At 39.7% G+C, this 14587-nt stretch overlaps 1 protein-coding gene across 4 annotated transcripts in view; it reads left to right on the top strand.

Moving 5' to 3' along the window:
• The window catches only part of ANKIB1 (ankyrin repeat and IBR domain containing 1), a 148346-nt gene extending 142111 nt beyond the window's left edge, over positions 1 to 6235 (top strand). For 2 of the 4 annotated variants that reach the window (XM_025929646.2, XM_086696411.1), the window contains exons 18-20: positions 659 to 773; positions 2614 to 2747; positions 3090 to 6235. In XM_025929646.2, the coding sequence (XP_025785431.1) occupies positions 659 to 773; positions 2614 to 2747; positions 3090 to 3830 (990 nt within the window). In that variant the 3' untranslated portion in view covers positions 3831 to 6235. Of the gene's footprint in view, positions 1 to 658; positions 774 to 2613; positions 3058 to 3089 lie in introns of those variants that run through there. The other 2 variants (XM_086696413.1, XM_086696419.1) reach the window with 2 other exon arrangements.
• Positions 6236 to 14587: the final 8352 nt, after the last annotated feature.

Here is a 14587-nt window from a genome sequence, read left to right as displayed (position 1 = left end):
CCAGGTAGTAGCAGGTGGTCCCAGGTTCTGCCTCCACCCATACCTTCATCCTACCCATATGCCCTCTGCCTGTGTTGTAGATAGCCCCACATATTAACTAATATAGGAAGGAAGCCAAGTAACATCTTATTTTAAAGCTAATTTCACATTTTTCTTTTAATCATTTAACTTGTGAGTATGATATGTTGTAGTCCCAAGGAATACAAAATCTCATAGTCTGATAAGCAATTGGTAGTGTACACTTTTTTTTCCCCTTTCTGTTGCATATATCACAGTCACTTTTTAAAAACCAGACCTCCAAGAGCCTAGCTTATATTAATAAAAGCCTAACGTATATTAGCAAAATCGTTATGGTGTTAAACATTATGTAACAAGACCCAGGCATATGAAAAAGGCTCAGTTCTGCCCTGGCATTGGAGCTTGCAAGTATTCCCAATTTATCCAGGCAGTTGTAATGACTATTTAAAATTTTTCTTTTTCCATTTTACCTTTTCTGTTTCCTTGGCATGGCAAAACCTGAAGTTTCTTTCGTTAATGCCAAGTGACTTTATATGTATATAAAATCACACATTTTTTTTCCTGGAAAAAAAATGTGTGTTTTATTTGCATTAAAAAAATTGCATGCTCTTCTGTATTTTATAACCTTTGGTTTATGCAGGAATATGCTGAATTTCAGTATCGGAGGAGGCACAGACAACAACGCCGTCGAGGAGATGTGCACAGTCTGCTCAGTAACGCTCCAGACCCTGATGAGCCGAGTGAAAGCACTTTAGGTAAGCTCTTAAGTTGGCTCGGTTTTAGTCTTTTTAGTTCTCTTGAATTTATTCTTAAAACTGGCAAATTTAAATGTTTGTGAAATAGTTTGTAGTGTAGATATATAATCAATATGCAGATGCTTTGAATGTCACAGGATACATAAAACCAGAGAGGTTAAGAACATGGGCGGTGGAGTGGCGTCTGGGTGGCTCAGTTGGTTAAGCATCCGACTTTGGCTCAGATCATGATCTTACAGCTCGTGGGTTTGTGCACCGCATTGGGCTCTGTACTGACAGCTCAGAGCCTGAAACCTGTTTCAGATTCTGTGTCTCCCTCTCTCTTTGCCCCTCTCCCACTTGCACTTGCTCGCTCACTGTCTCTTTCAAAAATAAATAAACATTAAAAAAAAAAAAAAAAGAACATGGGCTGTGGAGTCAGCTGGAACCTGCATTCATGACCCCATCTCTATATCAGTGTAAGACTTCAGTCAAGTTGACTTAACCTCTCTAAGATTTAGTCTCCTCATTCTAAGAAGCAATAAAAACAGTGCCACATTGTGGGCTCATTGTGAGCATTAAATGAGATAATGTGTATAAAACCCTTAATTAAGCACTAGTAACACCTAGAGAGCACTCAATAAATTGTAGCTGTTGATCACTGTTACTGTGTTCATGGAATATTTTCCTCTTAGCTTCACTTCTCCCGTTAACATTCTTTAAAAGAAAATTTCTGAAATAAATCATTTAAAATTTATTTTTTAATGTTTATTTTTGAGAGAGAGAGAGAAGGAGTATGTGAGCAGGGGCAGGGCAGGGAGAGAGAGGGAGACACAGAATCCGAGGCAGGCTCCAGGCTCTGAGCTGTCAGCACAGAGCTCTATGTAGGGCTTGAACTCATAAACTGTGAGATCATGACCTGAACCAAAGTCAGACACTTAACCGACTGAGCCACCCAGGCGCCTCTAGAAATCAATTATTTTTATTATCAACTTTTAAATGTTAAATTCTTAATGGAAAATCTTCAAATTCTTACGTCAGCAGATCATATTTAATAAATCAGGATCAATGAACCTAAAGATTTGTTCTTCAGGCTATTGTAATTCCAAAATTCTTTAGTTTTAAGAACTTTGAAAACTAAAATACCTTTGTTATTGCTTAAGAAAAAAAGAGTGGTGGTAGCACTTGCATTTATGAATAGAACCATATGTAATGCAAACAAAAACGTAAAGAGCAATCGTGTTTGAAGTGGTAATATTAGATATATTTTGATGAGACATATAGGGAGGAGAATCTCTGAAAGATTAAGTGAACATGTGAACACAGGTTTTCACCAGCACTGAAAGAGAAATTATTGACTAAAATAAAAAGATGTGTCGGGGTGCCAGGATGGCTCAGTCCACTGAGCATCTGACTTTTTTTTTTTTTTTTTTAAAGCTTATTTATATATTTTGAGAGAGACAGCACATGGGCATGCACCTGGTAGGGGCAGAGAGGGGAAGATACAGAATCTGAAGCAGGCTGCACCCTGTCAGCACAGAGCCCACCACCATGGGGCTCAAACCCACAAATTGTGAGATCATGATCTGAGCAGAGATCAAGAGTTGGACATTGAATCTACTGAGCCACCCAGGCGCCCCAAGCTTCCGACTCTTGATTTTGGCTCATGATCCCATGGTTGTGGGATTGAGCCCCTCATTGGGCTCTGCGCTGAGTGTGGAGTCTGCTTAAGATTCTCCCTCTCTGTCCCTCTGCCCCTCTCCCCTGCTTGCTAACATAAAAATTAAAAAAATAAGTGCAAAAAACATGTGTGAAGTCTTGTATGACTGGATTGTCTCTGGTTCCACTTGCTTTGAAACAGACATCCCAGATGGTGGCAGTGGCCGCAGGCCGGGTGCCTCTGTGGTAAGTTCCGCATCTATGAGCGTGCTGCACAGCTCTTCCCTACGTGACTACACCCCTGCCAGTCGCTCTGAAAACCAGGACTCTCTTCAGGTAGCCTTTGTGGGCAGCCTCATTGTTCCTGTTTTTGCTCTTTCTCTGTTTAGCCTGACTTCCTATTTTTACTTTATTGCTCTTTGTCTTCCTTTCATTAAAAATCTTTGTTTCAGAGATGTACTACAGGAAAAGATTCCTAAATGTCAGAGTTATCTTAAGGAATTTTTTTTCTCTTTAGCATGGACAAGGAAAAAATTAAGATTTGAGTAGATAAAGCAATAATTCTGTATAAATAGAGGTAGTATTATTTATCTGGTGAAAGAATAGTTGGTAAACTTCATTAGGTTAAATAATTTTTCCTTTTAAATTTTAAAGTGATTTAACTTTCTGTCGCCTCAGGCTCTGAGTTCCTTGGATGAAGATGATCCCAATATACTTCTTGCAATACAATTGTCATTGCAAGAATCCGGGCTGGCCATTGATGAGGAAAATAGAGACTTCCTCAATAATGAAGCATCCTTAGGAGCGATAGGCACCTCTTTACCTTCCAGACTAGACTCAGTCCCCAGGAACACAGATAGCCCTCGGGCTGCACTGAGCAGCTCTGAGCTGTTGGAACTTGGTGACAGCCTCATGAGATTAGGAGCAGAGAGTGACCCATTTTCAACTGACACTCTGAGTTCACACCCTCTCAGTGAGGCGAGAAGTGAATTCTATCCCTCATCCAGTGACCCTGACTCAGCTGGCCAGGATGCCAACATCAATGACAATCTTCTTGGCAACATCATGGCTTGGTTTCATGACATGAATCCTCAGAGTATCGCCCTGATTCCTCCAGCAGTTACAGAAATCAGTGCAGATCCCCAGCTCCCCTGTGTCAAAGATGAATCAGAAGGTAAGAGGGATGTGGAGCTGGTGCCACCAGAAGATTCAGTGTTTGAAGATGCCGCGGTCAGTGAAGGTAGAGGAACCCAAATAGAAGAAGAAAATCCTTTGGAAGAAAATACTCTGGCTGGAGAAGCAGCATCTCAAGCTGGCATTAGTAGTAATGAGGCAGCCAACAATGGGGATGGTTCAGATGCTTCAAGCCAAACACCTCAGACCTCAAGTGACTGGCTTGAACAAGTACATTTAGTGTGAACTGCACACCTCTGGGCTCTAAACGAATCACAGGTACAGATGGTATTCTAGTGGAGTATGCTTTGTAGAGACTTGATCCACTTAATTCCAACTCAGTTATAAACCACTGACATTAGTATTAAAATACGGAGGAGTTCCCTTGAATGGTAGCTTCATTTCTGATTATTACCTTAGAGGGAATTTCTTTTGTATTTAATTGGATAGCTTTTCCCCTTTGTGCTGACAAAAAAGAGTAAGAGAAACACAAATGGAATAAATAGGCTAGATTCCACATTGTGAGAAAATGCAGTCCTCTGTTTAGCCTAAAGTCAGCGATACTTAAATTGAATGTTTAAATTAAAGGCTTACTCCCTAATCCTTGGGTGGTTTTTTCCTCTTTTAAAGAAAAAAGTTTTCTTCATTTTAGAAGTTATTTTGGACAGATCTAATAACATGTTGTTCCTCAATCTCTTTGTGTTCTTCTATAACTTTATTCCTTTTTGTCTGAGCGGTGTGAATTGAGGTATCCAAGGCATCTCTTTAGTGCTACGTCTACCACAGTGTAGTTTTAATATTCACATGAATCAAAGATTTCTTTTCATGTCTATTTCCAGTCCACTTGTGCCAAACTGACTCGTGCACTAACAAGGCGTTTAGGTGTGCAGTGTCCTAGAGGGCTCCAGAGTAGTCTCAGCCTTCTCGGGAGTTAAAGGTGCCACTTGGTACCAGAATATAATGGGCTTTTGTTGCCATGGAGACTGCATTTAAATAAATGTAGCCTGTAGCTTAAGTTAACTAAACCTAATGCTGCTGTTAAAAACAGTTTATTTTAATATTAAAATACAGTTGATTAGCAACAGCGGTGCTGTATTTTAAGAGACACTTTATTGGAAGTGCAATCATAGTTCTTTGTTTTCACACTTTTACAGTGCATTCTAATTACTAATGGGTGCAATTACTTTTAATGGTGTTTTATAAAATAGAAAAAAAAGTGGAGTTTTCATGAGTTATAGTAAATCCCACAATTATTAAAAAATTTCAATAAAACATCCTGCGCAACATGTTACCGTGCCTTTGCCTAACTAAATGGATAGTTGCCAGTTAAATAAGTGAGTAATTGAAATTTCAGTGTCTCTTCTGAAGTAACTATGCTATGAATTGCAAAGACCTCCATAAAACCACCCATGGCCTTGCCTTTACAGTAAATATAACTACTAAATGTTCAATCGGTTTGTTTGCCTAAATAGCAAATGCTGACATGTGTTTGTTCTATTGCACAATACTCATTTGCTGTGTGATTACTGTTTAGTGTTGAAAAAAAATCAACTTCCTAGTTATCAGTGTCTTACTGTGAAGAAAATACTGGTCTTAGTTGTAATTAAGATACAGTGATACAGTGTGTAATTAAAACTAGAGTAAACTGTTGGAATGGCTGTTTTACTTACATATTATCAAAACTAGAGTAACATAAACAAAATAGATATGCAACACTCCATTTAATGTTTTGCCAGATTCTTACCAGAAATCTACAGATACCAAAATTTCAGTACTGAGTTTGTACAGGCAAGTCCTGGGCTGGGTAAAAGGTTACATTAGTATGGATATCCATGTGAGTTGTGATTACGGTTTTTATTTTTTTTTTCCTCCAAAACCTGTTTCTGAAACTCTTGTACTTGGAATTCATATGGCTAGGACACTCTATTAGAGTACTTAATATTCCCCGGGTTCCCTTAGAATAAACTGTGTGTGAATCGCTCCTAGGCCATGGATATCAAAGGTCCACATTAGCTTTTATTTCCCCGGTCTTCAGAAACAGTGATATCAATCCCCAGTAAATTAGTTGGGGAAAATACTGACTTTGTCTACAGTGTATTACTGTATATTCAACTGAAACAGTCCATTAAAGGATTTTTTTACAAATTTATTTTGGATTAAAAATATCAACACCAATCAGTTTTTAGACCGAGTTGTAACTTTTCAATAGAAAGAGTCTTTGTATCACATTGAGGCGTCTTGCGAAGCTGCAATAAGGTGAGAAAGAGTGCTGTGTGTGAAGACAGTGTATGTGATGGGTTCTGGTTCCTTACGCCTTGTGCAGTACCCTTTGTTTCTGTGCTATCTCCTGAGCATGAAAAATGATCATTATTCAATTTGTATTTCCTTGGTACATATTTTAAAAACAACACAGTCATTGACTTTACAGTTCAGAAATAAAGTTTGGCAAAGCCTATTTTGTAAACAAGTTAATTTTATAATGTAAAAAAAAAAATTACTCTAACCTTGACTTGTTATTTGCACTTTCATAGTCTATACTTGATACATTCCCACTTTATATACAGTAGGATTCTACAAACGTGTAGATGTTTGGCCAAATGAATGCTGTTAATATGTAAAATTCTTTGATTAAACATTTATTACTTAAACTACTTCACTTTTGTCTCATTACATTATAGACTTTGTTTTAACCAAGTCAGGAAGCTGATTTTCTTCAAATTAAATTCTCTCCAAAAAAATGGGATTAATTTGGTTCTTACATGTAACTAATTAGTGCATAATATTTTTTACACTAGCCCACTTACTATTTTATACCCCAAAGATAAACTCTGAAACAATGCATGACAATGTGTTAAAACATTGTGACTTCAGTGCTTTTATTTTCATCACTTTCAGGAGAAAAGTGTTAGGATTTTTCCTTGAAATCTCTAATAGAAACACACAGGAAAAGATAGAATTTTAAGGTGTTTTGTGAAACTGCTTAGGACAGGAAAAAGAGTTTATGCCAAATGAATAGAAACACCATCATTGTATTATTCTATCTCCCCTAAGTTACCAAAACAGCCCTTTGCATCTGAACTTCAGGCTTTGTGGGGTCTGCCAGGGATAACTACTTAGTCATGTATTTATGTTTTTCATCGTGTGACTCTGAAGCTTAATCACTAATGTCCATCTACTGAATGATTCTTCAGATGTTGTTTATTGCAGCCACCGATCTCATTTTTGTTCTCCTTTTAGTTCTCAAATGTTGTTGCTTATTACCTGTCATGAATTAAAAGCTGAGACTTAACTGAAGTTCGCTTTGTAATTTTAAAACAGTTACAGTTAGTATATCTCTGAAGAGTAAAATCTTGGAATCTAAATAACAAATTTTGGAAGTCTTTTTAAGGCTGAAATAAAAACTCTGTAAGAAGAAGAATCGTCACATGCTCTACACTTGGGCTGAGTTATATTATGTCAGCCTTGGACCATCAGCATAATTATTGGGTCTTCTCCTTAGCAACGGTATATTACTGCCTTGTCAGTCATCACCCTCTCACCAGAATAGATTTCTTTCTAGAAAAATGCAAGTGGCCGTTTCCAGACTATTATGTGACTGTCCTTATTTTAGAAACTGGCAGTAGTCCTAATTCTTAAAGAGAGATGGACCAGAAAAGTTTTCTTTAGCTCTCTGTCCCACTTAGGACTGACAGGTGGCTGACATACTGAGTGGTGGGCACACTTTTAAAGGACTTATCCTTCTTCAGTTTTTGAAACTATAATTTGAAAACATTCTTGATTAGGCTACACATCATTTTGTAGCCAGCTATTGCCCAAGGGCCTAGCCTGCACAGGGCGTCCACTTACAGAGAGGATGAAAGAGAAATACACCAAAGAACAAACAAAACACAATATTGGAAAAGCTGTCAGACAAGACTGTCCAGTTCTGTTGCACCTCTTCTGCACCTACACACTTCGCTGGGTGGGCCAAGACCACAGGGCTGACAACAGTTTTGCCTGGGTATTTCTCAGGATGTATGTAGTTAGTAACCTTGAGGACAGGGAGTAGGCCTGCTGTAAAAGTGGATTCCTCACCCTGTGTTTCTCAATTGCATGCTTGACATCTCTCCGGGCCCAGTGCATTGCCCGTGTGGATCTAGGGACAATGGGAACTGCAACAAACATGCTAATGTTCATTCTGCAGGCTGTGTTAAGAATGCTAAATAAAATCCTTGACCTCTGACCCAGGAGTCTTGTGTCTTCTGTCAGCAGCCAACTTACTGGTTCTTACTGATAGGGTAAAATCAAATCCCAGACCTGGCAATTTTGGCTATGGGGATGGAATGCTGACAGAAACATGATTTTTCTGGAAGAGGAACCATGGGCCAGATTTGGGAATCTAAGACTCACCAGAATCTACCTGGTAGTGAATGCTCTCACCCAGGTGACAGGTGGGGGGTGAGGGAGAAAGGCTTCCCTCTGTCCTACTTACTATTGAACAGAAGTTAACCTAATGTTTAAAGGCTTAACCATAAAAGCTAGGATTAAACAAGCTGCCCAAATGGTACCTTGATGGCTGGTGATTCCTGCAGGCAGGCAGAGGAAGGAACATTTTCATGACAAGCAATCAGCAATTCCTGTGACCCTATCTGAAAGGTTATATTGCTGTAGTTCCTGAGTCAAGGAGCCCCCAAACATAAAATAAATGCTGTCAGCAATAAGAAACTTGCTTTTTGATTGAGAGCTTTAGGTAGACCAAAAACTTTAAAGGTTTGTTTGGTTGGGCTGCAAGCAGTCGTGACACTGTTCAACTGCAAAAGTGTATGCAAAGCCTTGCCTGAGAGTGTAGAGCAGGCGGCCCTCACAATGTGGGTAAAACACATTGTGGCACGTGGAGAAGAAAGGAGCCTCTGGGCCCTGGTTCTCTCTGGATGCTGACAGGCATCACCACTGCCATGGGAGAGCTAGTTGGAGCACTGACCCTGGAGTGAGGGGCTAAAGGAGAAAAAAGCCAACAGTTCAGTTTCTTCCCCACAGGTTAGCCTCTCCCACCTCCTCAGGTTTCCCACTCTCTTGGTAGGGGGATAGCAGGATCCTGCACCCATATGCCACCTGCTATAGCTCCCAACTCACACATATTTTACACTGTTTGCACAAGCTCCACAGCAGAGAAGGGAGGCCTTCCCTTGTGAGTGGGGCCTTATGGGTGATTCAGTGTAACGTTGCAGGTTCCAAATCCAAATGTGGAATTGATGGGTTAATGCTTACGATTACCTGTCTCATAATTGTCACTGGAATTTCTCCCATTCAAGGACTGCCATACCCAGAGAAGTAACAGTGGGGCATGTAAATTGCTCCCCGGTTAGCCCAGCTGTCTCCTCTCCAGTGGTCCAACAGAAACAATAAAAGAAACCCCAGCAGGAGAAAGGAAGATCACTCCTGTGAAAGTATGCAGACCATTTCCCAGCACAACATTGCCACCTGCCTGATGCAGCCACTAAGTACAACCATTTTAGAGAAATTCACCTATCAACCTGCTGCTAGGCCCTTGTTGAAACTGAATGCCTGACCCATGGAGGCCTTGTGACTCATTGGGATGACCTCTCCAATTTGAAGTGAGTTAGCTGGAATTAGAAAATTAACACAGGCCAAACAGGCCCTGCAAGTCAAATAGAAATTATGTTAGAAGAGGTATAATTGAGAGTACAGCTAACTTGGAAGTAAGGAAGTAACCAAGTAACCAAGGAAGTAAGTATCTCAATTTTACATGAATAAATTAGTAGGTACCCCTTCAGGAAATACTTTGATATATTACTTCAACCTGAAAAAAAGGTAATGGCTTAGTGGGGGGTCTCAGTACACAGTAAGGCCTGCACTTGGTTCAATTGCTCGGCAGAAACTCCTACCAAATCCCAGGAAATAGTGCTTTAAGCTATAGATGATATATTCGAAAACTTATATACAAAGTCAAAAATAGCTAAAAACTATTATTTAAAAGTGGCACGCATCCCTTCCAACATCAAAACTATAATACTCAGGGACAGGAGCAAAGATGGTGGAACAGCATGGAAGTTTTCTTTGCATCTCGCATCCATGAAATACAGCCAGATCAACACTAAACCATCCTGCACACCTAGAAAACTGATCTGAGGATTAACACAACAATCCGCACAACCTGAACCACAGAACTCAGCAGGTACGTGGTGCAGAGAGGTGAACTGGGGGAGAAAGAAGCCACGGAGGGCAGGGAGCTGTTTTTGCTTGTGGAGACAGGACAGAGACAGGAGTAAGGGGATGTGTGTGTGGGTGGGGGGGGAGCACAGGAAAACTACTCCCCCCCCCCCCCAAAAGCAGCTAGAGAGAAAGTGGTAAAGTGGAGAAGCCAGAGACAAAGGACGGGTACACGATTGCGGATCAGGGAGAGCAGAGAGTTCCAATTCTAGAGACTGGGTACCTGTGTGAGGCCATTGTCACCCCTCCCGCGCATGCGCATACACACCTACAAGCACCACAACAATACACCCCAGCAAGCTAAGCAGTGCCATCTAGTGCGGAACGGACCTGTTGCACTAAGCCCCACCCAACTGGGCCAACCGCACTCTTCAGGAACACCACAAATCTCTTTGCCTGCTTACTTTACAGACGATGAAGTGCTTCATAGTTTGACTTCTAGGGGAAAACGATGTAATGTCAATCATATTTCAGTCTATTTGCTGGTCCATCTATTCAATTTTCTTTTCTGTCTCTTTTCTTTTTCTTCAATACAGAAAGGGAAAAAAATTATTTTCATTTTCAATCATTAAAATATTTTTTCTACTATATTTTTTGGGTTTTTGTACATTTTTCAAATTTTATTTTACTTCCATCATTTCATTTTATTTCATTGTGTTCATTTTCTCAAAATTTCAAACGTTTTCCTCCCTCCCCCCCCTTTTCTCTAATCTTTCAACCTCCTTTCAATAACCAGACCAAAACACACCGATGATCTAGCATCATTTGATATGTGTGTGCATGTGCATGTGTGTGTGTCATTTCTAATTTTTTAATTTCAATGTTTTTTTTTACCCTATTAATTCCTTTTCTTCCTTCAAAATGACAAAACAAAGGAATTCACCCCAAAAGCAGGAGCAGGAAGAAACAACAGGCAGGGACTTACTCAACACAGATACAAGCAAGAAGTCTGAACCAGAATTTACAATCACAATAATAAGAATACCAGCTGGGGTCAAAAATAGATTAGAATCCCTTTCCGTGGAGATAAAAGAAGGAAAAGCTAGTCAGGATGAAATAAAAAATGCCATAACTGAGCTGAAATCTCGAGTGGATGCCACGGCAGCAAGGATGGATGAGGCAGAACAGCGAATCAGTGATATAGAGGACAAACTTATGGAGAATAATGAAGCAGAAAAAAAGAGGGAGACTAAGGTAAAAGAGCACGATTTAAGTATTAGAGATCAGTGACTCATTAAATAGGAACAACACCAGAATCATAGGGGGTCCCAGAAGATGAAGAGAGAGAAAGAGGGGGAAAAGGGTTACATGAGCAAATCACAGCAGAAAACTTCCCTAACCTGGGGAAAGACACAGACATCAAAATCCAGGAAGCACAGAGGACTCCCATAAGATTCAACAAAAACTGACCATCAGCAAGGCATATCATAGTCAAATTCACAAAATACTCAGGCAAGGAAAGGATCATGAAAGCAGCAAGGGGAAAAAAAAGTCCTTAACCTACAAGGGAAGGCAGATCAGGTAGGTTTGCAGCAGACCTAGCCACAGAAACTTGGCAGGCCAGAAAGGAGTGGCAGGATATATTCAATGTGCTGAATCGGAAAAATATGCAGCCAAAAATTCTTTATCCAGCAAGGCTGTCATTCAAAATGGAGGGAGAGATTAAAAGTTTCCCACACAAACAAATATTAAAGGAGCTTGGGACCACTAAATCAGCCCTGCAAGAAATTTTTAGGGGGAGTTTCTGAGGGGATAAAACTCAAAGAGAAAAGAGAGAGAGAGAGAGAGAGACCAAAAACTACAAAGGTCCTAGAAAGGACCAGAGAACACCACCAGACACTCCAACTCTACAAGAAACATAATGGCAATAAATTCATATCTTTCAGTACTCACTCTAAACGTCAAAGGACTAAATGCTCCAATCAAAAGACATAGGGTAACAGAATGGATAAGAAAATGAGATCCATCTATATGTGCTGTTTACAAGAGACCCACTTTAGACCTAACGACACCTTCAGACTGAAAGTAAGGGGATGGAGAACCCTCTATCATGCTAACGGTCACCAAAAGAAAGCCAGAGTAGCCATACTTGTATCAGACAATCTAGACTTTAAAATAAAGACTGCAACAAGAGATGAAGAAGGGCATTATATCATAATTAAGGGGTCTACCCACCAAGAAGACCTGACAATTGTAAACATGTATGCTCCAAATGTGAGAGCACACAAATAGATAAATCAATTAGCCACAAACATAAAGAAACTCATTGAGAACAATACCATAATAGTAGGGGACTTCAACACCCCACTGACAACAATGGACAGATCATCTAAAGACAAAATCAACAAGGAAACAATGGCTTTGAATGACACACTGGACCCGATGGACTTAACAGAGATAGTCAAAACATTTCATCCTAAAGCAGTGGAATATACATTCTTCTTCAGTGCACATGGAACGTTCTCCAGAATACATCACATACTGGGACACAAATCAGCCCTCAACAAGTACAAAAAAGTCGAGATCATACAATGCATATTTTCATACCACAATACCATGAAACTCGTAATCAACAACAAGAAAAAACTTGGAAAGATAAAAAATACTTGGAGACGAAAGAACATCCTACTGAAGAATGAGTGGGCTAAACAAGAAGTTAAAGGGGAAATTAAAAAGTACATGGAAGCCAATGAAAATGATAACACCACAGCCCACAACCTCCAGGACACAGTAAAGGGGGTCATAGGAGGGAAGTATATAGCAATCCAGGCCTTCCTAAAGAGGTAAGGAAGGTCTCTGATACACAGCCTAACCTTACACCTTAAGGAGCTGGAAAAAGAACAGCAAGATAAAACCCCAAACCAGCAGAAGACAGGAAATAGTAAAGATTAGGGCAGAAATCCATGCTATCGAACCCCCAAAAAACCCAGTAGAACAGATCAATGAAACCAGAAGCTGGTTCTTTGACAGAATTAACAAAATTGATAAACCCCTGGCCGGTCTGATCAAACGGAAAAAGGAAAGTACCCAAACAAAATCAAGAGTGAAAGACGAGAGATCACTTCCAACACAGCAGAAATAAAAACAATAATAAGAGAATATTATGAGCAATTATATGCCAATAAAATGGGCAACCTGGAAGAAATAGACAAATTCCAAGAAACATATAAACTACCAAAACTGAAACAGGAAGAAGTAGAAAATTTGAACAGGCCCATAACCAGTAAGGAAATCGAATTAGTAATCAAAAGCCTGCCAAAAACCAAGAGTCCAGGGCCAGATGGCTCTCTGGGGGAATTCTACCAAACATTTAAGCAAGAGTTAACACCTATTCTCTTGAAGCTGTTCCCAAAAATAGAAATGGAAGGAAAACTTCCAAACTCTATGAAGCCAGCATTACCTTGATTCCAAAACCAGACAAAAACCCCACTAAGAAGAATTCTAGGCCGATTTCCCTGATGAATATGGAGGCAAAATATCCTCAACAAGGTATTAGCGAACCGGATCCAACAATACATTAAAAAAATTATTCACCACGACCAAGTGGGATTTATACCCGGGATGCAGGGCTGGTTCAATATCCGCAAAAACAATCAATGTAATTCTTCACGTCAATAAAACAAAGGACAAGAACCACATGATCCTCTCCATAGATGCAGAGAAAGTATTTGACAAAATACAGCATCCTTTCTTGATAAAAACCCTCAAGAAAATAGGGATAGAAGGAGCATACCTCGAGATCAGAAAAGCCATATATGAAAGAACCGCCGCTGATATCATCCTCAATGGGAGAAACTGAGAGCTTTCCCCCTAAGGTCAGAAACAATACAGGGCTGTCCACTGTCACCACTGTTATTCAACACAGTATTGGAAGTCTTAGCCTCAGCAATCAGACAGCACAAAGCAATAAAAGGCATCCAAATCAGCCAGGAGGAGGTCAAACTTTCACTCTTCGCAGATGACATGATACTCTATATGGAAAACCCAAAAGATTCCACCAAAATAAACAAATGAACAAACAAACAAACAACCTGCTAGAATTGATCCATGAATTCAGTAACATGACCAGGATATAAAATCAGTGCACAGAAATTGGTTGCATTCCTATACACCAATAATGAAGCAACAGAAAGAGAAATCAAAGAATCGATCCCATTTACAGTTGCACCAAAACCCATAAAATACCTAGGAATAAATCTAACCAAAGAGGTGCAAAATTTATACACTGAAAACTATAGAAAGCTTATGAAAGAAATAGAAGACACACAAAAAAAGGAAAAATATTCCATGCTCCTGGATAGGAAGAACAAATATGGTTAAAATGTCAATACTACCCAAAGCAGTCTACATATTCCATGCAATACCTATCAAAATAACACCAGCATTCTTCACAGAGCTAGAACAAACAAGCCTAAAATTTGTATGGAACCAGAAAAGACCTCGAATAGCCAAAGCAATCTTGAAAAAGAAAACCAAAGCAGGAGGCATCAACAATCCCGGACTTCAAGCTGTATTACAAAGCTGTAATCATCCAGACAGTATGGTACTGGCACAAAAACAGACACTCGGATCAGTGGAACAGAATAGAGAACCCAGAAATGGACCCCAAATGTATGGCCAACTAATCTTTGGCAAAGCCAGAAACAATATCCAATGGAATAAAGACAGTCTCTTCAGCAAGTGATGCTGGGAAAACTGGACGGCGACATGCAGAAAAATGGACCTGGATCACTTTCTTACACCATACACAAAAATCAACTCAAAATGGATGAAAGACCTAAACCTAAGACAGG

This window comes from Puma concolor, chromosome A2 (genome assembly GCF_028749965.1).
Source record: "Puma concolor isolate L17-30 chromosome A2, mPumCon1.1.hap2, whole genome shotgun sequence".
Lineage (NCBI taxonomy): Eukaryota > Metazoa > Chordata > Mammalia > Carnivora > Felidae > Puma > Puma concolor.
This window is presented reverse-complemented; position numbering and strand designations above follow the sequence as displayed.